Source organism: Lampetra planeri, chromosome 5 (genome assembly GCF_965212315.1).
Source record: "Lampetra planeri chromosome 5, kcLamPlan1.2.h2, whole genome shotgun sequence".
Classification (NCBI taxonomy): Eukaryota; Metazoa; Chordata; class Hyperoartia; order Petromyzontiformes; family Petromyzontidae; genus Lampetra; species Lampetra planeri.
The window spans coordinates 6852255-6876248 of NC_136111.1; the positions used below are offsets into that span (position 1 = coordinate 6852255).

General features: G+C 44.2%; 1 protein-coding gene across 3 annotated transcripts in view; it reads left to right on the forward strand.

Moving 5' to 3' along the window:
• The window catches only part of TSC2 (TSC complex subunit 2), a 61731-nt gene that overhangs the window by 13969 nt on the left and 23768 nt on the right, over positions 1-23994 (forward strand). For 2 of the 3 annotated variants that reach the window (XM_078594254.1, XM_078594255.1), the window contains exons 14-28: positions 177-258; positions 941-1096; positions 2149-2265; positions 2609-2731; positions 4590-4696; positions 5717-5858; positions 6681-6803; positions 7403-7537; positions 9082-9271; positions 11631-11724; positions 13356-13458; positions 13591-13760; positions 19479-19610; positions 23018-23176; positions 23735-23899. In XM_078594254.1, coding sequence (XP_078450380.1) covers positions 177-258; positions 941-1096; positions 2149-2265; positions 2609-2731; positions 4590-4696; positions 5717-5858; positions 6681-6803; positions 7403-7537; positions 9082-9271; positions 11631-11724; positions 13356-13458; positions 13591-13760; positions 19479-19610; positions 23018-23176; positions 23735-23899 — 1998 coding nt within the window. The remainder of the gene's footprint in view (positions 1-176; positions 259-940; positions 1097-2148; positions 2266-2608; positions 2732-4589; positions 4697-5716; positions 5859-6680; positions 6804-7402; positions 7538-9081; positions 9272-11630; positions 11725-13355; positions 13459-13590; positions 13761-19478; positions 19611-23017; positions 23177-23734; positions 23900-23994) is intronic. The other variant, XM_078594256.1, reaches the window with a different exon arrangement.

Here is a 23994-nt window from a genome sequence, read left to right on the forward strand (position 1 = left end):
CCTTGCATGCTTGCACTTGTTCGTATACTAGCCGTCAAGATCCTCCCCTCAAATAATTGTATGTCACCCTTGAGATGCTGTTTATAATGAAGAATAAAAGTACAAAGTGTTTTTTTTCAATTGTGCGTAGTCTACTGTGCATTTAACCTGTGCGAGTTTAACGCTTGATGTGGCAGAATGCAGACGTCCAGCGTCATCCGCAAGAAGTGTCTGGAGATCCTTTTCTCGGTGCTCGGCACGCACAGGCACGTCTACGAGGTACGGCCGAGAATGGCAGAGGAACACACAGGCATATAACATTTCACCCCATCCAGCGATTTGATTTCATTGTCACGACTGATTCGGAGTTGTGATTGGGGACAGGGTGTCTCAGCGGTAACTCTGCTTCACTTATAAGAAAAGCCTGGGTTCCAAAAAAACAAGTGTAGTAATCATAATATTCAAGAATAATTTTTTATGCAAAAAAAATTAGCGTACCATTTTCTTTTTACTATTGCAGCTGTTAGCCTCCTTTTAAATGCATATAACATGTGAATTATATAATGTATGCACGATAAATGTGGGCTTGGCCTGAACGCATCGCAAGTATCAGTGACGGTTGATGATTAAGAACGATGGGAGTGGCAGCCCGGGCATTGTACTTGACCAAGAGTATGTCCAGCGACGAGATGGATCCATGAAATTGGTTTGAGCTCGATGATTATATCTCAGGATTGTTAGAGATGACCACAGCTGTGGTGGGGGGATTGTGTTGTGGGGGGGGGGGGGGTCTTCATCCAGCAATGACTTTTTGCTAATGATGATCAACATACGCACTCAATGTATGGATATTCCTGCCACTCTTGAAATTAAATGTCGTTCCCACGCCCCCGTACTCCTACTAATCCTGTTTTAATTCGGATGCTCTCTTGCTGCTCCTGTGTGTGTGTGTGTGTTACAGGAGGAGCTGATGGAATCGGTCCTCATCCCACACCTGAGCGCCGTGGTGGAGGACCGCGAGGTGACCGTGCGCAAGTTCGCCACCCAGAAGCTGGTGGAGCTGGCGCTAACCTGCAGCTCGAGCCACTTTAACAGCCTCCTCGACGCCCTGCAAAAGGTGACGGGTCACCCATCCAAGTTTCAATGTTGTTCAACTAAAAAAAAAAGTTTGATTTAATGCATTTGCGCCGTCGATGTGCCCGTATTGCACATATGCGTGTTGAATTTTTTTCGCACCTGTACGTAGCCAACCCTGCTTAATCGGAGGTGTGGGGGAAGTACAACACACCAAACGACGCAAAAAGCGGTGCTGAAGAAATGATGACTCGTCAAGATGATTCAATATAAATTAAATTGTAGTCTAAAATTGTTTCTTTTCCGGACTTCACCTACAGAAAACCAGTCAAATTGTTAAGTGGGGTTGCCAACTAAAAAAACAAAAACAGAAGTAAATACAACTAGCTTTGTCAGCCAATGCAATGGCACGCCACGCACATGCCTCCCCTCTTTGTGACGTCACATATCGTGCACCGTTATAACCTCTGGTTAAATACTTCCGCATGTCAGAAAGTGTCACGGAATTCATGCATGCGCATGATTTTTCTTCCTTGTACGTGTACATTCCTTTTGTTGATCCAATTCTTAAGGGCCTCATGCCATGCGGGTCTTGGGAGGTATTTGACCATACTTCACCACTGCTCGGTGGTGGCTGGCCAGCATAGATGTGGGGGCATAGAAGTACAGTACAACAGTAGCTTTTTCTTCACTGCCATCTGCTTCTGCTGTCACGATCGCATTATATTTGATCCATTTAAGATATCACTTTCCATTTATTTTAACCGTGTCTGGGAATTGAACTCGGATCATTGGTTTCGGAGCACTGTGCTCTAACCACTGCACTGGTGGTGCAGCCGTTTGCAAATTATGTAAAGTTAGTTAGTTACAGCCTTGCCATATCTACGTGCCTGCATACACGCAGATGCATTTTTCAACACCGCGCTGAATTTAAACTGTTTGCGAAAAATAGCCATTGTGCAAATATGAGATTTGCCCGTGCTTCTAATCTGCGTGGGGTACATCACACCATGTTGTACAACGGCTCCATTTTACCATGAACGCATTAGCAAATGTGGATGTGTGTGACTGCGTTTTTTACCCGTTGTGCCACAGATAAGCAGTCGAGAGATGGTGGAGCACACGGCCTCTGAGGCCGTGGAGGAGGAGCTTATGGAATCGCCTTATGACGATATCAAGACTGCGGTGTTTGGACTTTTAGAAATCCTGCAGGTTTGTGGTGTGCTCGTGAACGTGTACGTATGTTGAGCTTCTTTCGCGCCGTACGTCATAACCGTGCTCATCGGAGGTGCGAGATAATAGTAGTAGTCTGTTTTTATATTTAATTGAATTGCGACAGTCCCTGAATTGCAGTTGTTAAATGCATTGAGGTGGGTGAATCGTTCCTTTTCGGCTTAACCTTATGAAAAAAAAAGGATCCTCCAACTATAGTCACGTGATGGTTAGCAACGTATCTTACTGACACACTTACCTCTGCTCTATTTCAAAGGCTAACGTCGTTGGGTGGGAGTTTCTGATGCATAAAAGCTGCTTTCTCCTTTGTTTCTCGTTTCAGAGCAAGATGTTTTTATTGCCAGCCAACCATGCTGTTCAAGTGTATGAGATTCTGATAGCGCACCTCCAGAAACACTACAGGATGGGCTACAACATGGATGTGGCTAATGCTATTAGAATTCAGGTCTGTACAAATAATTTGGTAATGCAGTTTTCACCACAATGGGATCTTATCGTTAAATTTATACCGGGAAGACAAGTGGTTAACACACTGTACTAGAACCCGACAATCTAAATTGGATTTGCATCCGTGGTGGGTGATATTTACTTCACTAAACTGCACTGATAGGTGTGGTGAAGTATGGTCAAACAACCGCCATGACCGTAATGGCATGGGGGGGAGGCCTTAATCACGAGTTTCTGCATGCCACAATTTTAAATATGTAATTCCAAGTAATTGTGCTTATGTATACACAAAGTATTCCTGTAAATGCAATACAAAAATATTATTCATTTCACTTGTGTTTACCCAGCAATCGCTCCTTGTGCTTCAAGACTCTTAGGGTAGTCGCGTTTTGGAATTGGGTAATTGGAGCTTTGGGTGTGGGAGGGGAAGCCCTGGTTACCCAGAGAGAACCAATAGATCTCAAGAGGATAACACCCAAATACTCGCAGATGATGGAATATTGCTGGCCATTGTGCACTGGAGCACATGGTGCCTGTATGAGCCGCCGGTCCGACCTATAAATATTATTTGCAGGGATTCGCCAACTCTGGTTGGCTAATAGTAGTCGTTTGGGTAATTTAATGATTCATGAATATAATAGGGAAGCATTTTATTCATGTTCTTAATTTTCTTCAGAAATGTATCTGTTCTACACCAGCCCCAATCTTTTCTATTGAAACTTTAATGTATTTATTAAATCTGCAATCTTGCACCTAATCGGATAAATGGTAAACATTAACAACATGGACTCGTGGAACTAAAGTTCTGAGACCTTTACAAGTTTAAATTTGGCAGGTGTTTTTTGAAAATTAACTTTTAGTTCCCAAAGCGTAACGATGAAAATTACAAGTGTACATTGACGTGGACCAATTTATTTATTTTTCTTCTCCAGAAGATGAACATTGCCATCCACTTCATAGCCACATCACTGTGCACCGAAAGATTAACCAAATTTGATTACCAAGGGAACTAAACTTCTAAAGATCGGAAATCTCACCATATGCCAGGCTTTATTTTAAAACTAATATGCTGAGCAAAACCTGTGCAAAGGATTAGTTTTGAACAATATACCTTCTACTGTTGGAACTAAATGATAGCCTAATGAGTAGATATCTAGAACTGTTGACAATGTAAATATGGCAACATTTAATTGCATTCAAACTAAAGTTATTACAGTTCATCAAATTGCTGCCGGGGGATTCATCGTCTTGTGTGTAATGAGGAGTAATGGTTCATTCAGTGTTCACAGCATACTTATCGTGCAAAAGCTATCACCAAGGCACTATGTTTATTCTTTGTAAGCTTTACAGAACATTTCCTCCTTAAGTGCTGCAGGAATGGTTTATAAATCCCAGACGGTGACCAGCAAGTGCGTTTTGATGCAGATGGGCAAAAGCATGCGAGGCTATGGGGGGGGGGGGGTGGGCGCGTGTCTCGACATCTCCCTACTTGGGACGATCAGGTCACAGCGCCGTCTACCCGTGGTCGACGACAACTTTAAAAATTACTTGAGTGGTTGTCTGCCTATGTTGTTATCGTGACTGTGCTTCCTTGGTGTGTGTCACACTCGGTGTGTCTTTGTGTGTGTCTCTGCATGTGTGTCTGCCTGTGCTGTTCCCGTGTCTGTGTTTTATCATTCATTCTTACCTGATGATGGTTGCTTGTGTTGCAACCGAAACGTCGTATTCTATTATTATTTTATTTTCTACGTGACTTTAACGAAAGAACCAAAGAGTAATCCCTACAGTCACGAAAGCTTCGAATCTAGTTTGGTAACCTGGAGTCTCCTATAACCCATGTCCTACACTCTCTGCAGATTTTTGATTTCTTGCTCTCCTTGCGGGCGGACTCGACTGCTCGCATGGGATTTGTGGACAAGCGCGGTGAGCTCCGCTTCAGCGTCTACTGCCTCTGCGACACCAGGTGCGCGCGCCTCCTGTCGCACGTCTTGGCGGTGCGTTTATTTCAAAGCGGACGCAGCCAAAATAATATTAATTGGGTGTTATTCTGTAGTTATGGATGTATGTCTTTTTGGATGTTCAGTGTACAAAACGTATCGCGTGGAGGGGACATTTAAACCCGTGATGGCGGCGCGCTGCCATCAAGCTGGAAGGCTTGTATCGGGATTTTTCTTATGCAAAATTAATTTTCAACTGCCACGTTGGCCTGGATCGGTAATTTTTTTTTATGCCAAGGTTAAATGCATTAAAGAGTGCATGATTAATCCGAATTGTTCAAACATCTGCCCCAGGCATTTGTTAGTGCTGTAATTAAAACCGTGAGTGGCCAGTAGGGGGGGGTACAAGATTAATTGGTAACGGTGTTGAACACATTGAGTAGGGGGGGGGGGGTGAAGGGTTTGGATTACGAGGGAGTGGGGGAGGGGAAGAAATCAGCATTGAAGCATCCTAACATTGAAGCATGGGCCAAAAATATATTTACTCAAGCCTGCAAATAGTTATTAAAGTTTATATATTCTAGACACTCGTAGAAGAATGCCACAATTGTGGATTATTTAAGTATTAAAGTGTACTCGATATACACGTGTTCCAAAGACCTAGTTTTTTCAAATAAAAACGTCCTACATTACCTGCCTTTTTTATGAGTGGCCCATTTATTTATGGGTGCTGCTCACAGGTTTAACATGAACCGCCTGGAAAGTGAAAGCGTGCGCGTGTTGTGTGTGTGTGCTCGGTGGGGAGCGGTAATGTAGCAGTTAGCACACTGCGTTACAAACCCGACCACTCAAGTTCGACTCTGCCTCAAATGAGTACCTGGTGTGGTGTGTAAACATCACCACTCAGGAGACAAAGGCGGATAGGTGTGGTGTTTGCCACCCACCGCCTCGTTTGCCATGCCAGCCTTAATAGGGTGCACGCTGAACAGCACTTGCCCCAACAGTCTGTTAAGGCTACACGGGGATATTTGTCTTTGTGTGCTCAGTGACGTGGAGAAGCGAACCAGCGACGCGGCTTCCGTGCCGTCGGACAGTCCCATTGCCTTGCACCAGCAGAGTCTTCCCTTCCGCTTCGGCCACCTGCCCTTCTGCCGCACGTTCAGCACCCTGCTGCAGTGCATCCAGCAGGTACAGCTGGGCCCGCTCGAGCTCTCTGCGTCCATTTTTAATTTTGATGAAAGTTTACATGCAAAAATATTAGTTTTTTTTATAATAAGTCAACAATGACTGACTTGAGTCGGTAACAAGTATAACCCTAAAAAACAAAGTTTTTCACTATAAATCCTTTATATGCGTGGCGGCTAGAGTCCTCTCGTCCTCTGGCTTGAGATGGCTGCCACCTATGGGTCAGATGATTGCATTGCACCATTAAGCAATTGGTAATTAAATATAATATTTTTGTCCTAAAAAGTGTAAAATTTTGGAAAAAAATTTTCACGAACATTAATTGTCACGCACAACGAGTCTGTGTGGAAAATGTCAGCTCGATTGGATCACGGGAAGTGGGTTAAAAAACGACCGAAAGATTTGCACGGTCGTAAGCAAGCAAGCGAACCTAATATAAAGGATTTAAAAATGGTCAAGCCCGAGAGATTACTACGACGGCCCACCAAATACGAAACCACGACCGATGATGTCGATGAAATCGACTAGTCCGACGGAAGATTCGGGTAATTTACTGACGTTATTTGAAACTGCAGTGTACTGAGGAAGGACAAATATAGTAATTGGCTATATATGTAAATCAAAATATAACCACTAATTGGCGGAGCTAATACTTTTATGCACAGACTAAGATTTGATGAACATTCAAAGGCTTGTCATCGACTAGAATAAGATTAGGCCTAAAATAAAAAAAAATTGACAAGTGCTTGCCTTGATGGCCAAACTGTGGTGTGCCAAACTGTTTTGCGGTGACGTGGAGCGTTTCTACCCTGTGTCGATCTGCAGGAGGAGGAATGGAAAGTGCTGCGGTTTGTTCTGAGCAAGATCCCGTCCCTGCTGCAGAACAAGATCCTCATCATGAGCTCCCAGTGCTCTGTGGATACCCTCTGCAATTGCCTTTGCAAAATGGCAAGTGCTAGCTGGGGCAATGATACATGTTGCTATCCAAATAATAATATTATTGATAGTTTACAAATTGTATCCAGCAATACCTCCAATTAAGCCTTACAACTCGCTTTTTACGAGTGCTTCACTTATAAGTGGCCAATTATTGAGTGTACACCTTGGGAGGAACCTACCTAGCTAAAGTGAGACAAGGGGGTTAACACTAAAATAATTGGCTTCGCTATGGCTACAAACGATTCACTCTGCTGCGTCACAGGCTGCCATATAGCCCTGTGCGGGGAGTATCATGCGCACATTATTCTTTGATCCACCAACCCAGAGCGCCATAATAATATGGATTTTTTATTTTTACTTGCATCCTGTTCGGGGCCAAACATGGTGAATGGGTGCTACATTGTGGGCAGAATAGAAAAATCCATAGTTATACAGTACTACTATGCTCCCACGCCTACGCTGCTCACCTTCATCCCACACTTGCCATCGTTGTGACGTGTGGTCAGATGAGCACTGCGACCCTCATCCAGCAGTGGATTGACAAAAGGAGGCTGTACGCATGTGCATTGTGCTGCATGCATAAAGCCGGGCGTTTTTGGGTTGCGCAGGTGAGCAGTAAAAAGATCAAGGAGTCCAACATCGTCGCCGGGGATGTATTCTCATGCACCGACCTCCAGATGGTCATCTTCCCCATCCTCAACGCGCTCACATCCTACCACAGCCTGCTGGACACCGCAAGACAGGTGACCACCACCCTGATCCGCAGCAGTAGCGTGAAAGCACGATAACTGGAGTAAACAATGCAAGTGAGAACGGCCACTACAGATGAACCTGCTCGCGGCAGCTGCTGGAGCCGGTGTAATGATGTGGGTATGTTCACGTTCAGGAGCTTTCACCTTGAAGGTGAAACCAGACCTGGTTTTTTTTATCACTGTTGCTTAACACAGGACTGACGTTATGGTCATGCATTAGTCTCTAAATCACCTTTTGAGTGTAGTATTACTCTAAATAGTTGTCAGCCTACATGCGCTGCCCTGTCCTCGATTCTCCTCGTTCAGGGAAAGTGTTTTAAAATAGATTTCGATTTAAAGCTTTCGTGACTGCAGGGATTCAATGTTTCAATGTTTTAGAATAGGTTTTGGTATAAAATGCTGATGGCATTCTCGTCAACACCAGCAAGGTGTTGTGGCAGGGTGCGTGACTCAAGCATGCGGTTGGTCTTGTGCCCTGGTCAACTTGGACCATTTCACAGGATATGAATATTGGTTGTTATTTGGACACGATTGTTCCTGCCATAGTGCTATAGGAATGTGGAATATTGGCTTCTGGCTCAGCCACTAACAAAGATGAGTGTCACCCTGATGGTAATATTAACAGGCATGTGATGTGAATTTAAAATCTCCAGTGCCTTACGTCCATATTTGCACACTCATTTGATGAAAGCTTTAAGAAGTGTTTTGTTGCTGCCATAAAGGCCTCTTGAACATTTTAATTGCCTTATTTTTAGTCGATGTTTTAAATAGACGTGTAACCGGCACATAATTAACTGAAACGTGGGGCATAAAATGATTGATTGTTATATTTCAGCTTGTGAAATGCCACGTTACACATGATTTCCAACGCTCGTTTCATGGATCGCACGTGATAATTGGGCATTAACATTTAAGAAGCAACCGACCGTGGAGTCATTGATAAAATGATGAATTATGTTCAAATATATGTATAGACTTTGAATGGAATTGCATCCCAAGACACTGCACAGAAACGGTGGCCGTTTTTATTTCATTATATAGAGGCAGTCGGTCATAGTCATGGGAAAAGAGGAAGGCCTTGAGGTCTGGACTTGAGCAGAGGCTGGGAATTGATGGCAGAGATGGCTGGGGTGAGGGTGGTTCCAGACGAAGTCATCAATATCATTCTCATTTGGACATCTCCACTATTAAACTGATATTGGGGCAGTGCTATTTCTTCAAGTGGAATGTGAATAGCCACCCATGCCTGTATAGGCAATACCTGTAATTATGTGAGCCCTAAAATTGCCCCCTGGTGAAAGCTGCATTGCTTCTGTTACACCTAGACGCCTAAAATTAAGCGTTGAATTATGTACGTACCAGAATGATAGACCAAGTGTCTGCCCCATGTATATTCACAGATTTGTCAGTGCTGTTCTGTTGCTCAAACCTGGCTGCCCGCTGCAACTGCTGTAGGCTGCGTCTGCCGCCTGCTGTTGTCCATGTACCTGCTGTTTCGGCTGCTCACTGTGGCTTGCCTGTGCCGCTGTCTGCAGAGGGAGCTGGTGCAGTGTCTGGATGCGGGGCTGATCTCGCGCTGTGCGAAGCAGTGCGTCATGGCGCTGACCATGTGCGTGCTCGAGATGAGTGACATCATGTTCAAGATGCTGCCTTCCATCCTGCTCAAGCTCACGCACATCTCCGCCACTGTGGGCATGGCATCCTCCGTGCTCGAGTTCCTGTCATGTGAGTTGGGCGTCTCGGCTGCGTCTGCCGCTTGTTGGTGGCTGTGTGATAAAGATGCACATTTACAATTGAGTGTCAAGAGCTAAATGATTGCCAGGGTGAGGGGGGAGCAGTGGTTTGTAGAAATTGTAATGCAATTATCTCCTTTCTGCCTTATCTGAAAAAGGGTCATTGCCAAACCGATATCTTGTTAAAAACCGATATTGATGACGTGATGTGACTTTTCTTGCCAGTATTAAAATATTACAATAGATTTTACCCTTTCTGGCATGATATGGGACCACTCCGTTTCAAAGACAATGCATATATTATCAGAGCGTGTTTTTTGTTTGCATGTTCACCACAAGTACATGTGGTTAATGCAGACAGCATTCCTTGAATAAGGATTCTGTTTGGTGTTTTAACATCTTGACACCGGTTTTATTGCCAGAAAGGGTAAAACCTATTATTATATTGATATGACGTGGCCAAGTGGTAGCACTTTCTCGGGTTGAAGTTTGTGGGTTCACTCCAGTGGCTGTCCCCGATTTTTATACTGCGCTTGTATTAACTGTAGAGATATGTGCCGTCTGCTTTTGTATGTTTTAAGATACCGTGGCATAATTCGCCAGAGTAAGGCCATTGTGCGTCAGTGTCATGGTACAAATTTTGCCAAATTTTAAAGATTACCCGCAAATTACTCATGGCTTGCGACAATGTAACGATTGGCCTGACTTCGAAAAACCTCACTGGACCCTCGCTGAGAAAGCCATGAGACTTGGTGAGGTTCTCCTGGGTAAACGTGTAGTGACATCCCCGATGTCACTGTGTGGTGCCGGCCCGAGAGGGCCATGGTGCACGATGCACCGTCATCGCGTACACCCTGTAGGCGCGTGTAGTACCAGCCCTAGTGGGGCTTTGTGTGTGCTGGGATTGCGCGGGCACCACACATAGCGTGTGGTGCGGGCTCATACAAGGGGGAGTGGGAGAGTGTCAGCCCAGGGGCGGCAGGGTTGTCCCGGGCCATGGCACTCTGGTTGACCCCGTAGGCACGTGATCCGGAGTGTCCACAGAGAGGGCCCCAGGTGGGGGGGGGGGGGCTAGGGGGCGATCACGTGTCTGGGGAGAGCTCTCGAGAGGGATCGGGAGGGAGCTAGAAGGCTCGAGAAGGCGGGCGGGGCCAAGGTCGGAGCGGCCTCGACCCAGGAGGATATAAGGTTGGTCCCTGAGAGGGACCGGGGTCGCTGCATTCTACAAGCTGAAGCTCTACGTCTACAAGCTGGAAGCTCTACGTCCTACGAGGCTTCAACACGTGGTCGGCACCTGAGTGAGGGCCCGACCCTTCGTAGCTGTAACTCCTACGTATAGCGTAGTTAGCTGGGTGGCCACCACCCTAGGCTGTATCTGGTGAAGGGGCAGTTACCCCTTTGTTAGCGGGTTGATGTTACAATAAAAGTGTTGCCTCTAAAGAACAACGTCTGCAACACAGTTGGACTCGCTTCACATGCATAATGGTAATGATAAGTATTGATGGTAGTGGTTGTGAAGTGTTTTCAGCCAAGAATTCCATGCTTTCAACTTGAGATGTAATAGTTTTTTGCTCCCAATTAAAAAAGATGTTCTCCAGTTTATACAAGACTGCAGATTTCACTTTACTTTTAATGACCACATATATAGATGCCTATTTTCAAACAGTTTTTCCAATTTACAAAGACGGTGGTCTTTATATATATTTTTATAATTAAGCCATTTATTTTAATGATACCTGGAATTATCTCATGCAGATATCGTCTTTTATGGTGATGTGTAATGAGTTAATATTCAGCATTCTCCACTGCATCTTGGACCACTTGTGAAAATTTGTAAAATTTACGGGGTTAAATGAATGCTATCATTGACCTCATTATGGTTTTCGGACAGAGTTTTCTACAGTTCCCTTTAACTACGTAACTCCCATGCCAAAAACATCTTATTTTCAACCCTGGAGTATATATTTACACGCTAGATTTTCAAAATGGTGATACATTATTTATCCAGCGAAGCCTCGCTGATTTGGGAGTCATTTTTCAGGAGTGCTTGGGCGTTTGGCCAGTTATTTGCCATGCGGGAGGATGAACTGGTGAAGCCCACGCATATGAGGTGTTGACATCCAAAATGCGATATAAATAGAACCGCAACCCACTTGCTTGGCTCTTATCTGGCCACTTCATAACCCGAGGTTGGGAGTTTCGGGCACATGCTACTTTGCACAGTCTGCAACGCACCTCCCGAAGTGCTGCATTACAGACTTGCTCCGCACTTCCCGCTATATTAAATCTCTTTAGATTTTGATGTTTTAACGTAATCTGGAATTTTTCATGCTTGCGCATCTTCTCAACAGTTTTGGTCCGCCTGCCTCACCTCTACACAAACTTCGTGGCAGAGCAGTACATCAGCGTGTTTGCCATCTCCCTCCCATATACCAACTCCTTCAAGTGAGCCCGTTTCCCACAATACCAATGCTTGTGTTTTATTAAAAATGAATGCTCGGGTCGGTCGGCGGTCAGAGATGCTGAGCTTGCGCTGCTGAAATCTTGGTCAAATCCAGGTTTCAACCATCTGTCTTTTTAAATCGATTTGATGGTTTCAGCCTGGACACCAATGACTGCACACACACAAAAAAAAAATCTAATTTGGTGTTGCACTTTGACCGTGTGATTTAAAAAAAAAAAGTCTCTTAGGGTGGGTGGGAAAGGGCTTGCCCCTCTCGTGTGGCTAAAGGGTCCATTAAAGACATCTCGGCAGTAGCGCTGTGAATATCTGATTCCACGGATCATTCCTGAACATGGGATACTGCGGCGTTCAAAATGGATTCTCCATCTCTTAAACATGATTCTTCATCTCCGATTTTGTGCTCAACTCGTTTTCACACCTTGACACACAGAAAGTTGTGTGTAAATCTTGGTTGGGTGTCTACTTATCCCATCGCTCATTGCCCCCCCCATTGTCGATAAGATTCGTACCACCTGAGAGACGTCTGTGGAGCTCCCGTGGGAAATTCTTGCTGGCACAATTTGAAATATGGAATTTCCTCCTGTGGTACAGGGCTGCCGATGGAGATAAGAGCTGCCCCCAATTCTTATTTCAACATTCTTTGACTGGACTCGTTGTTAAGTAAATTAAATTGTAGATTGTTATGGGATTATTTTAGAAAACAGCATTTGCAGATAAAGGCAGGTTAAATTGTGACCAATTACCTTTATCGCAACAGTACATAATTTGATTTGGAAATTGTAGTTTTCATGATTTTTATTTAATGTGTTTCTGTCACGGACTTTGCACGTATCACCTCCACGTTTCAATGGAAATAACGTGAAGAGAAAATAGAATCTATCCACGGTTTCTAATTTGCAGTTATTTCAATTTTTGTTATTAGTTTTGTGTAATTCGGTGACAAGCGAGCAGTGCTGTGTCGCACCACGTCAGGGCGTGGCCCCGGAAGATGAGGGGAGAATTATTGACTACATACTCCTTTTTATATTTATTTTTAAATCAAACTTATGAGTGGTTTTCATTGGCATTGCAAAAAAAATCATTCGGAACATTTGCACTGTTGGCGAACACCTGGGATTCTTTCAAATCTCCATGCGATTTTTGGCGCCACCGCCCTGGTGGATATGGTGAAGTTTTAGTTGGATGAGACTCATGCCATGTTTTTACTCTTCACGTACTACCCACATGTACCTGTGTAGCCTATTGACTCGGCTGAAACTGCGATCAAATAAAATTTCTTGTTCAGAGATGGTTTTATTTTCAGGTCTTTTTCGCGTTTAGTCCCTTCAATAGACCTCCCATCCACCTGCTAGATGGCCTATCCTCATGCCCTCAAAAGAGTGTTCATTGCATAGAAGTAAGACCATAATGTTGCAATTCTTATGGCTGTAATATAGCTAATTGTTTTAAATAGTATATATCATTGTTTTATGCAGGAATTTGGTAACCAGGCTTGGATGATCAAGCCACTGCACATGGGAAAATGGATTACTCACTGTTGTAATTGCTACATGTCTTTAAAATGACGACAATTGCAAAAACAACCGCATCAACGAATCTTGTGTTACTGCAGGTTCACCCAGTACGTTGTGTCACTGGCGCACCATGTGATTGCCATGTGGTTCATCCGTTGCCGCCTTCCATTCAGAAAGGACTTTGTGCAGTACATCACTAAGGTACGGTCTCGCGTGCACACACAGCGCACCACCCCTCCAGCTTATTGTCTGACGATTTTCAGGTCTTTTCCGAGTGTTCGGTTCAAAGGCAAGGTTTAATAATTTTTAATCCATGTACCTCCTGTGGTACAGGGCCTGCGCTCCAACGCGCTGCTGCCGTTTGATGAGCAGCACCTGAGGAGCGCCCAGCAGAGCGCCCAGCAGAGCGCTCAGCAGAGTGCTCAGGAGACTGCTCAGCAGAACGCCGACCAGAGCAACTTCCGCGCACGCAGTACGAGCCTGAGCGACAAGCCCACGCGCAGGTGTGTCCAGCTCCCAGCACCCTCTCCTGCATTCCATTCGATGTTTCCGGGGGAGCGACAAGGTTAATGGTAGTGGTGATATTTGAGATGCAGGTGGCCATGTAGCGTCAACGCAAGTTGTATCCATGATTTCGTTCATTGTAGTATTGGAACGCTCTGAGGAATTGTGGGTTGTCTTTTAAAATAGACACTTGGCTTCGAATCCATAATACTTCAGAAGTTTTGATCGTGTGGTCCGAGGTAAAGACTCATTCTGACTGGAAGAAGCTGGGGAGCTAAGGTTTTCCTGATGAGTATTGCATGGCTTGTGACCTTTTCGAAGGGAAAAAAAGTGACCACCAGATGAAAGTGTGATTATATCATTATTAAACCACCACCTATAGGGCAGCGTGCGTTTATACTGCTTTACATAGCTTATGCAAGTCATTAGTATTGCAAAGCCTAATGAGGTTTGGGTTTACCCATGCAATGCAGTTTCATTCCTGATTGTATTTTGGAAAGGTGAAACCCCATGCAAATGATCGGCTGATGCTGGCTCATTACAAAATAAGCATTTAAAGGTGGTTGTCATTGCCAAAATTAAACGGAGTTCAATCCAGTGGTGAATTGGCCATTCAAGTCACTGTTTCTCAGGTAGTGTTGGTTTAACTGGTGGGAGATGGTGCCTTTTTTAACCAGTGCAGTATTTGCCTTCCATTTTAAAAGTTCCAATTGAAAGCTTTTCGTGAGAGGTCCTGTGAAATAAATCTTCTCTGGCCGTTCTGACACGTGGGTGTGCTGCCCTGTGAGGTTTCTGAATGGAATATTCGTCTTGTGACACCGGTGGCACAATTTAGAATAAATAAGGGTTGGGGGGGAGGGGTGCAAAGCGACAGTGCTGGCTGCATCTGTCAGCAGGAGGGATTGATAGTGGAGAGATGAGATGGAAGAAGTGTGTTGGCGGCATCGCCACAAAGGATAATGTTGATGCACAAGTCACGAGTACCGAGCCAAAGCCTCTGATTGATGGGATAAGCTCTTAAGTCGGAGGCAAGGAGTGATGAAAAAGGTTATTATATGAATTCATGACTTGAGTTGTTTGCCCAAGCATACTAAACTTTATGCAAAAGTGTACCCAGGTATGTAGTACTAGTCGTGAAGCCCTTGCATCAATCCGCTGCTGGATGAGGGCCTCCTCTATGCTGTGTCAGCCATGGGGATGCTTGAGCATACTTCACCAAGCTGGGTCAGTGTGGTTTGGTGACAGAGGGACCCAGGATCCTGGTGCAGATATCACTCGCCACTAGTATTAGAATAGGTTTTACCCTTTCTGACAATGAAACAGGTGTTACGATGTTAAAACACCAAACAGAAACCTTGTGCGTGCTGTCTCTGGTGTCGACCAATCAGTTTCAAAGACAATGTATATATTACCAGAGCATGTTTTGTTTGCATATTCACCACAAGTATGCTTGGTTAATGTAGATATGATTCCACGCAAACGGATTCTGTTTGGTGTTTGAACATCTTAACACCTGTTTTATTGCCATAAAAGGTAAAACCTATATAGTGTCTTGTTACAGCAGCCTTTTTGCCCACATCAGCAATTGTTTTCTTGCTGTGGTTTGTTTCACCTGATGACGGATGCTTGTATTGCACCCGAAACGTCGTGATTTAATTTATTTTATACCTACGTGACTTTACCAAAATAACCAAAGAGTACCTATTCTTTTCCTTTGATACTGGCAAGAAAGGTTCTGTGTCACTCACCACTGCACCGTGAATTGAAATCCGGTGACTTGGTTCACAGTGCAGTGTGTTCACCACTTATACCAATGCTCCCCAAATAGTAATTTTAAAACATTAAGGATCGATGACAATTAAACATTCACATTTTTAAATAGCATAAAAAAATTACCGCTCCAAAAATTACTTGCATTCGTATTGACCCAGCAATGAGTCCAAATCACCCATTGTAATGTCACTGAAGAAGTATTGTTTCGACATTCGTGTCATCGCCAGACATGTTTGTTACATCGCTGCTTTCCGGACTGTTCGGGGCAGTGGCTACGATTCGTTGACTCGGCTCTTCTCTCATCTGTGGGTTTATGCCTGACTTCTTGGCCCCAATGAGCACATAACAATGCTACCCTTCACTTGAATGTCACCGGCGCATGCCGCCATGAAGTGGCTGAAACCTAACTGTTATCAATTTACAAAGTAAAGAATTAAACAGGATTTTTTTGTTTGTTGCAAAACGACATTGGTGCGTTGGGTTTTCCGCTGTCAGAGAACACCGGACTCGTTATTCGCCAACCCCTGGTGGCTTTACGCGTTTTTCAGGTTTTGGCCACTGTGGCGATTGTATTGTGTTGCAAGAAAGGATCATTGCCCGAAACAACATCAGCACCTGTTATATATAGAAATATGTCTCCCATTTAAGGCCACGGTGTTGTTGATGAATGTTGAGAGGTTTTGTTATCCGTGGCAATTGTAGGTCATATTCTTTGGGTCTTTCGGTAAAGTCACGTAGATAGGTTCAAAGAAAATAGCAATATAACAAAAAAAACTACGACGTTTCGATGGAAACGTTTAGATTGAAACGTCGTAGTTTTTTGTTATTGCTATTTTCTTTGAACCTATCTACGTGACTTTACCGAAAGACCCAAATAATATGAATTCCTGCAGTCACGGAAACTTTAAGTCAAGATTTCATTGTAGGTCACTCATGCACACATCAGGCTGTGTTGAGCAAGCAAAGTTGTCATTGACACATTTGTTAGTGCAGGTTGATGTTTTTCCAGTGGATTGCATTTGGGGCAATAACACACGTGCTGCACTCCCAAAACCGTTACCTTCTCCATTGCCTTGGGAGCTCTAGATTATGTATTTCTTTGGAAGCCACGTGGATGTGCTAAATTACGTTTAACACGTAGGCTTTCGCAACCAATATCATCCATAATACAGGTTTTTGTGGGTTTGCTGCTAGGTTACACTGTGGTAAGCAGACATGGTGAAAACAGTCATCATAAAAATGCATGTAATTCTACGATTGTTTTCCAGCAGAGATTGCGTCGTAGTGAAGCGCTTCATTCATTAAAATCCCTGATTGAGAGTTCAGTCGACCGATAGTCCCTCCCAGGGTCTAACTTTGAGTACCACCACTTCATGGGGTTAAACAATCCGCATTGGTTGTTTTAATGGAGACGCTGATCCCTGCCACCAAGTGCAACTTCGGCTCCTGACTCATGACTAACAACAAGAGTTATTTGCCCCCCATTGATAATTGTTCAACGTGGAGCTTGTTTTAAGGTTCAATTATTATTGGTACTGTGCTCTCCCAAAAATTCAATGTTATTAAACTTCCATTATTTCTGCATAAGTGACCATTGCACTTATGAAATGTTGCATTTGGTAAGACCTGACCCATATGATTTTCACATTACCAGTTGCCAAAAAAAACCTTGCACATACTGGAAATATTTTGCCGACCTTAGTTCTTCACACGTTTACCCTTCTGTGGTCATGAAATATACGTTCCTGCTGCTATAACCTGCACACCGTCGGTGAAATGAGTAGTTTTATTTGTACTCTGTAAAATTGGTGTAAAATTGATGCCACAAGCCAAATGTGTTTCCAGAAGGCTTCTAATGAAAGCAGACCTAGCCCGTCACCACCTGTCCTGAAAGCTGTTAAATACCTAATTTACAACTCTCATTTAGACTTTAGCAAGCAACAAAAAAATAAGATGCTTACCTTTTGAATATTGATTGGATTGATTTATTTCTTCACAAGTAAAACCCATTGGGCAAAGAATGGCCATTTTCAGTAGAGACCTGGTTACTGTACACACTAAACCTGATTTCAACGATAAAAAAAAGTTAACAAACAGCTGCACATGGCCGAGTTCTGAATGGCAAGATCAGATGCACTTGTGCCGAGATTAAGCTTTGTATAAACAGCTTGGAAGTTTGGAGTAGAATGTGGCGGGAAAATATTGTGGATTTAATCGGGCAAAGTATTTTGTAAGGGATGAGGGTACACGTGCAGAATAGAAGGGGGGGGGGGGGCAGGATTTTGAGATACATTTGACAACCAGAAATCTGACCCAATTAGAAGATGTAAAGTCATATGACTAACTATTTTATTTAACCAGGTAAAGCCCATTGAGCTATATACTTTTCCGAAGCGACCTGGCCACAAATGATCGCTCAATGAAGTGGCATATGTGGAAATGTATTGTAACCAAATACTCTAAACGCATGTTTTTAAATGTTGAGGTGAAAAAGCGGAGGACCCGGCCAAAACTCCAAATATACAGGCATCGGGGTCGGGATCGAACCCACGACCTCCTGTATACCAGACGAGGTAGTTAACATCTCACCGCCGTAGCGCTCATATGATGGCAATGAGACCGTAAGCGAATTTTGGGGGTCAGGTGTTAACTGTTCTATAGCTGTGCGGTCTTGCAGAAGGAAGGAAGAGATGGCAGTGTGGTGGCATCTGTAGCATTTGCTGCGATTGACTCCTGACCTTGACTTTGAGTTATTTTTTGGTTTACGTGCTCTTGTGCAGTCGTCTTATTGTATTTTACTTGTGCGTTTTTTAAATCTTTTAGTTTTCTTTAAAGCCGATGTCTCATGTCACTGCTATTCAGATTTGGATGTGTCATGAGTCTCCCCGTGTGCCTTGTGTTGTTCATCTTTAACGAGAGATTTCCCTAGAGTGGAGAATGCACAAAAAGGCAAGATTGGGTTATTGCTTATGTTTAAAGTGCACCACTATATATTGCTTTTAATTTTAAAGCTACAAAAGACAAAAATAAAGGTTTATTTTTTTGCTTCTATAAATGTAAAAAAAATATTTAACGTTTGCTCCTCTTTACTGAGATGAATGAATAACATAGCAATGTGTAAAATAATAATTTCAGGAGACACGTGTCTTTGCTGTGGTTTTCTTGCTTCTAGTACTGTATATATTCTTGGGTGTCTGTAACTGCATGACTAACTGATGGGCTCTTATGAATATGAAACTCATTCGAGTCCCCAATGCTCAGGAATCCCCCGTATTGATATTATTCAAAGCTCTCCAGGCCTGTGCCAAAAGATTTATAAAAAATTCACCTTCAAGTAAAACGTACCATCTAAACAATGTATAGCAATCTGAAGGTAGCGCAGTGGCTCAGGTGTTAGAGCATTCTGCTGGTACCGCTGTTATGTTGGTTTTAAATTAGTTTTTTTTATTCTTCTAAATTTCATCCCTCCAGAACAAAGATAAATGACCATTTGTGAAACTTGGCCCACTGCACCCTTTTTATCAGGCAGTGTTAACGACGGCGGTTTAGAGATGTTGTTGTGGGTCTGTGCATATTTAGGTACACATGCGCATGGTAGCAATTCATTGAAAAGTAATTATCTTTCTCTCCAATTAAACCATCCACACATAACAGGGAGATGCCTTGTAGCCAATCCAAGGCCTAGATATTATTGAGCGAATTCAAGACATCGGTGTTTAAAGACTTCGGTAACCGTGTTTTAAATGTGCCGCTCGATTTTCATTTAAAATTAATTTTGCTCTGATTTGTCTTTGCTGTTTTGTCCTTGAATGTTTACACCGCTATGCTTCTGCTTCCCCCCCACCCTCCCTCCCCTCCTTCCCGGACCTTTTCCCCCATTTGTGCCTTGTGCGTAACACCACACCTTCCTCCTCCACCTACGAAAACGCGTCACGGCCATTTAGTCTGCGTTCTGCGCGGCCAAGCAGGCAGCCAGGCTTGGGTAGCTCGTCACCGATTAAAGACATTCGCGAGCTCCCTCTGGCAGCGTCGTTCAGGTCGCGAAGCATCAGCGTGTCAGATCAAGTCCACCGCAGGTAGCGACTAAAAACGTCCACTAGAGGCAGGAGTCCAACTCTGTCGCCGACATTTCTAAGTCCAGTGTCACACGGCCAAGCTGCCCGAAGGACATTTAATGATCGAATGGGATTGCCGTTTTAAGCGTGAACCTCCTGGCGGCGGAAGGCGGGGGAGCGTACGAAAACCTCGTCAACCAAAACGTTGCGTTTTTTGCTCCTAGTGTTTTGCACCAGCAGTGGTTTTTTTGAGGTCGCTTGGGATTTCGTTTTTTGGACACGTGAACTGAGCTGTAAAATGACTTATTTTATCGAGGCAGGTCCATTTGTTATTTTCTTCTCGAACCTAATAGAAAGTAAATTGGGTTTTGTTGATATAATGCACACGTTGGCGTTTCGGCTTGGCCAGGTTATTTCGCCACATTATAATGTATTGCAAGTTGTGCAAAGCTAATTAAGTTGGGTTATTATGTCTATGATGAAGATTATAATTTTATGAAATATATAGCTTTTAAAAATGTAATTAATATAAAATATGGTTAGAAACATGCCATTTTATATATATATATATTTAAACAATCGAACAAGAATAGCAAACCCAAAATCGGGCTACAAATCTGCCTACTCGGTATTTCTAAACACGTCTACTGTTATGAAGATATGAACAAAATTCCAGAGTGCTTCTCAAATTTAAAAAAAAACAAGCATTGTATTCGCACTGAGTAATATTGCTACCACGCTTGCCTGAGAATTACCCTTTTCACCTCTGCTAGAATTTGTTTCCTTTCCTCTCATAAAACAATTCGTGCAACTCCAGCAAACTAGCATCACATCATTTTCGCCACTAATCTCATTTCCAGTTGCGATTGCTTTGCAATATTTCTCCACTGAAATATTTTGTGCACTTATAGTTAATTTGTTTTGTGTACAACTTCCGCGCCTTAAAAGGGCAGTGCTCATGGCAAATTTCAGCACTCGCTCCAAAAAATGTGCGTGCGTTATGTCTTTCGATGGATGTTCGTAGAATACAATAGCTGTAGAGCTATGTGCTAAGTGAGCACCGTGCCACACAGCTGTGGCCAAAACATCACCTGTTAGGATATGATTTGAATTTCTAATGCAGTGAAATGTGACCGCATCCCATGATGCAGTACAAAGAGAAAAAGACGTGCCCATTTATAGTTTGAAGATGAGTTTTTCCTTTATCGAACTGAGAAATTAGTGTAGAATTATTCAAGTCCAGGAGGTAATTTATCGTGCTTTAAGTGCACATGACACTATATACACTTATTAACACTTGTAGGCAGAGGAGCGTCTGGTTCTTGGACTTGAACAAGGGAGGGATCTGGGCAGTGCAGAAGGCCTGAGTGAAAGAGCTTTCCAGATGGTGTAAACTGCAGCAAAGAAAGCGCAGCAGCCTTAAAATCTCGTGAGGTTGATCCGGAGTTTTGATAGGAAGCCTTGGTTGCCGGAGCGACGGTCAAATGAAAGTGCAGTAGAGTGATGGGACAAGAAACAGGCAGGAGACATTGTGGTTGGGATACCCCGCATCAATAAGCAGGTAAGTTAATGGTTATGGATGGCCGGGGGACGTTACAGCCAGAGGGGACAGCACCTCGGACGATCCCTGCTCTGGTAAGTGAACTCTCGCACCCGCGAGCGACGCATGTTTTTGCCGAGGACTCTTTTTTTTTATGGGTGGTTGCGGCGGTTGCTGCCGGCTCGGCTGCATGATGATGATTATGACGACGACTTGTCGATGATGATTTTCTATCATGATACTTTTTTTTTTGATCCCGAACTAATTTTTGTTTTGTGCCTGGAGTTTCGTTACTAAAATCTGCTTCACTCACCGTCGCATGGCGATAGCGCGCAGGCATGTAGCACTGCCGGCTGAGGAATCCCCGGGGGGATTGCTGTAGATCCTTAGTGTTGCACTCGCGTGCAGATGCAACGGTGAAACCAGGTTCCTGATTTTTTGAGAACCAGCAGCATGAACGTGGTGTGGGGGGGGGTATTGTGCACGGCATCTTGTCTGCCTCTTGTTAAGGCCTTGCCGCCACCTCCCTTCATGAACTGTGCAGATTTTATCTGACCAAGTGGCACTCATAAGGATTACGATTTGTTTGTTGTTTCGCACCCTTTACTCTGGGGTGTCCTGGAGTGCTCTGGTTAAAATGCTCAGAAGGGTCAATTTTGCTCCACCATCCCTACATGACCAATACAAATGAGTACAACTGAAGACCTATGGGCAAACGGGGATGTCTAATTAGAATGTTGAATTTTTTTCCTATGACCTCGGGGAGCACTTTTTGGATTTTTACCAATGTGGAATAATTGGATGTGAACATAGCCATCTGCAATTTCCTCTGGCCACTTTCGCTTTCGAGTGCCCTTTTTCTTTCCTGCCTTTCTACAATTGGTGGCTGCCCCTGTGGTTACCAACCCCTCGATTTCTGATCTCTGAGCATGCCCCATGTCGGTTGTGACCAGAGGACAGAACTTGTAAATCTTGATCCCTTACCCCCCCCCCCCCCTCAAAGTCAGAAGAAGACGTCTATGCAATCTGTCACGTACAATTCATTTTAATCTGTTAAGTTAAGAATACTAATATGGTATATTCTACACCAAAAAAAGAAAGTGACTCTAGGGACAACCAAAACCAAGAGTGTTAGCTTTGCATGGAGGTGGTAATAGTGGTGGCTTGTGCGTGTTAACTTTTTCATGCCGTCTTCTAGTCTCTATCCAGAACGATTTCTCTCTGGTGAGCGTACGTGCTACTTCTCACTAACGGACGCATGCCCTCCCCTCACTGGCTCTTTCCAGCTGATCGTTGCTCAGTTACTAAACACCTCGAACACACTTTTTGAAAGTTTTGAACATTGTATTCCACTTTTGAATAACAATTGAAAATGTTTTTAGATATTAGAATATGGTATTTCTATCCAACTGCTTAAGCCACATACTGTAGAGATAATGCAGTCGTGTGGTTGTCTTAAACGTAGTGTGCCTGGTTGAAGAGGATCACAGTTTTGAGTCCAGTCTCTCTCCCTCCCTTGTTTTGCCCTGGCCCCCACCTATGCGATCACCCCTCGTGCTCCATCCACCCACCACCATAGGTATGTACCAGTGCATTGATTTCAAAAAGGTTTTCTTCGGTTCACGGTGTGTAAAGTCGCATTGCACGCATGATAATTGATCTCGGTACGAGTAAAAATTTATGTCCAGACTTTACATTTTTCTTCAAATGTTCCATTTGCATTTCGTAGGGTGAAGAATTAAAAAAACGAGATGTGTGGAGGGGGGCAGGGGATGCGTGAAAAAAATTAGAATCTAATAAATTATTTAGTGACAATCGAATCCCTGCATTCTCCTCTCTCTCGACCACCCGACTCCCGCCCCCTCCGCGTGTGACTGTGCGGACGCAGGATGGAGACGCGGCTGGGCGGGATGAATTCCGGCTCGATGGAGGAGAACGCTCCTCTTGCCGACGACAGCCTCAAGCTGGTCCACCTGGAGCTCACAGAGATCTGCCTCGACATGATTGCCCGCTTTGCCTTCTCCAACTTCTCCACGATGCCCAAACGGTGAGGATGTCGCCCACCTCGCCCCTCCGCTGCTCGTTTTCTACCTCGCACCACGCTCGCATTGAAACGCGTTGTGCGATGTGAGCGTTCTCCCATGCATAAATCGGCTGAATCCTTGCAAAATTTCAGCTGCATTCGATTATCAATTTGACTTTTGAAGTTGGTAATCTAAGCTGCAAATGCTCGTCAATTTTTTTCCGACTTGTGATTGCCATGATCAATCCACTGTTGGCTGAAGGCTTTTCCAACTCATCGCCATTCTTCGTGATCGCACGATGTAACAATGCAGCTGGACATGAACTGATTTTATTGCTCCATCTACGTGGTGAATTTTCTCTCGGACGCATTCAATCCCTTGGCTGCTGCCTCCATCATTCTTTCAAGCAACATGTCCTACCCAAGCGCACTTGCTTTTCTTCACGGTTTGGGGCATCTTTAAACCTGCTCATGATCGCTGAAACCACGCGTTTTCGCCACCTGTCTCCCGATGTTTGTAATTCCATGCTTCCTTGCGATTTGGCAACCCTAACCTGGGCGCTCGCCCGTTTATATTTGAAGGTCACCTGCCGCGGAGTTCCTTCTGGCCGGCGGGCAGACCATGTCGTGGCTCGTGGGCAACAAAATCATCACCATCACCACCAGTGCCGGCGCCGGGCCCACGTCCCTGCTGGGGCCGCGCTCGAAGGACTCGCAGAGCAGCGACTCGGACCGCGACGGCGACAGGTGACCCACCCTGCATTTTTACGGCACCTTTTTGTCAATAACCAACGGAGTTCGTGATTGTGTCTCGGTGTATCACGTGACTGCTCGTGACCTCT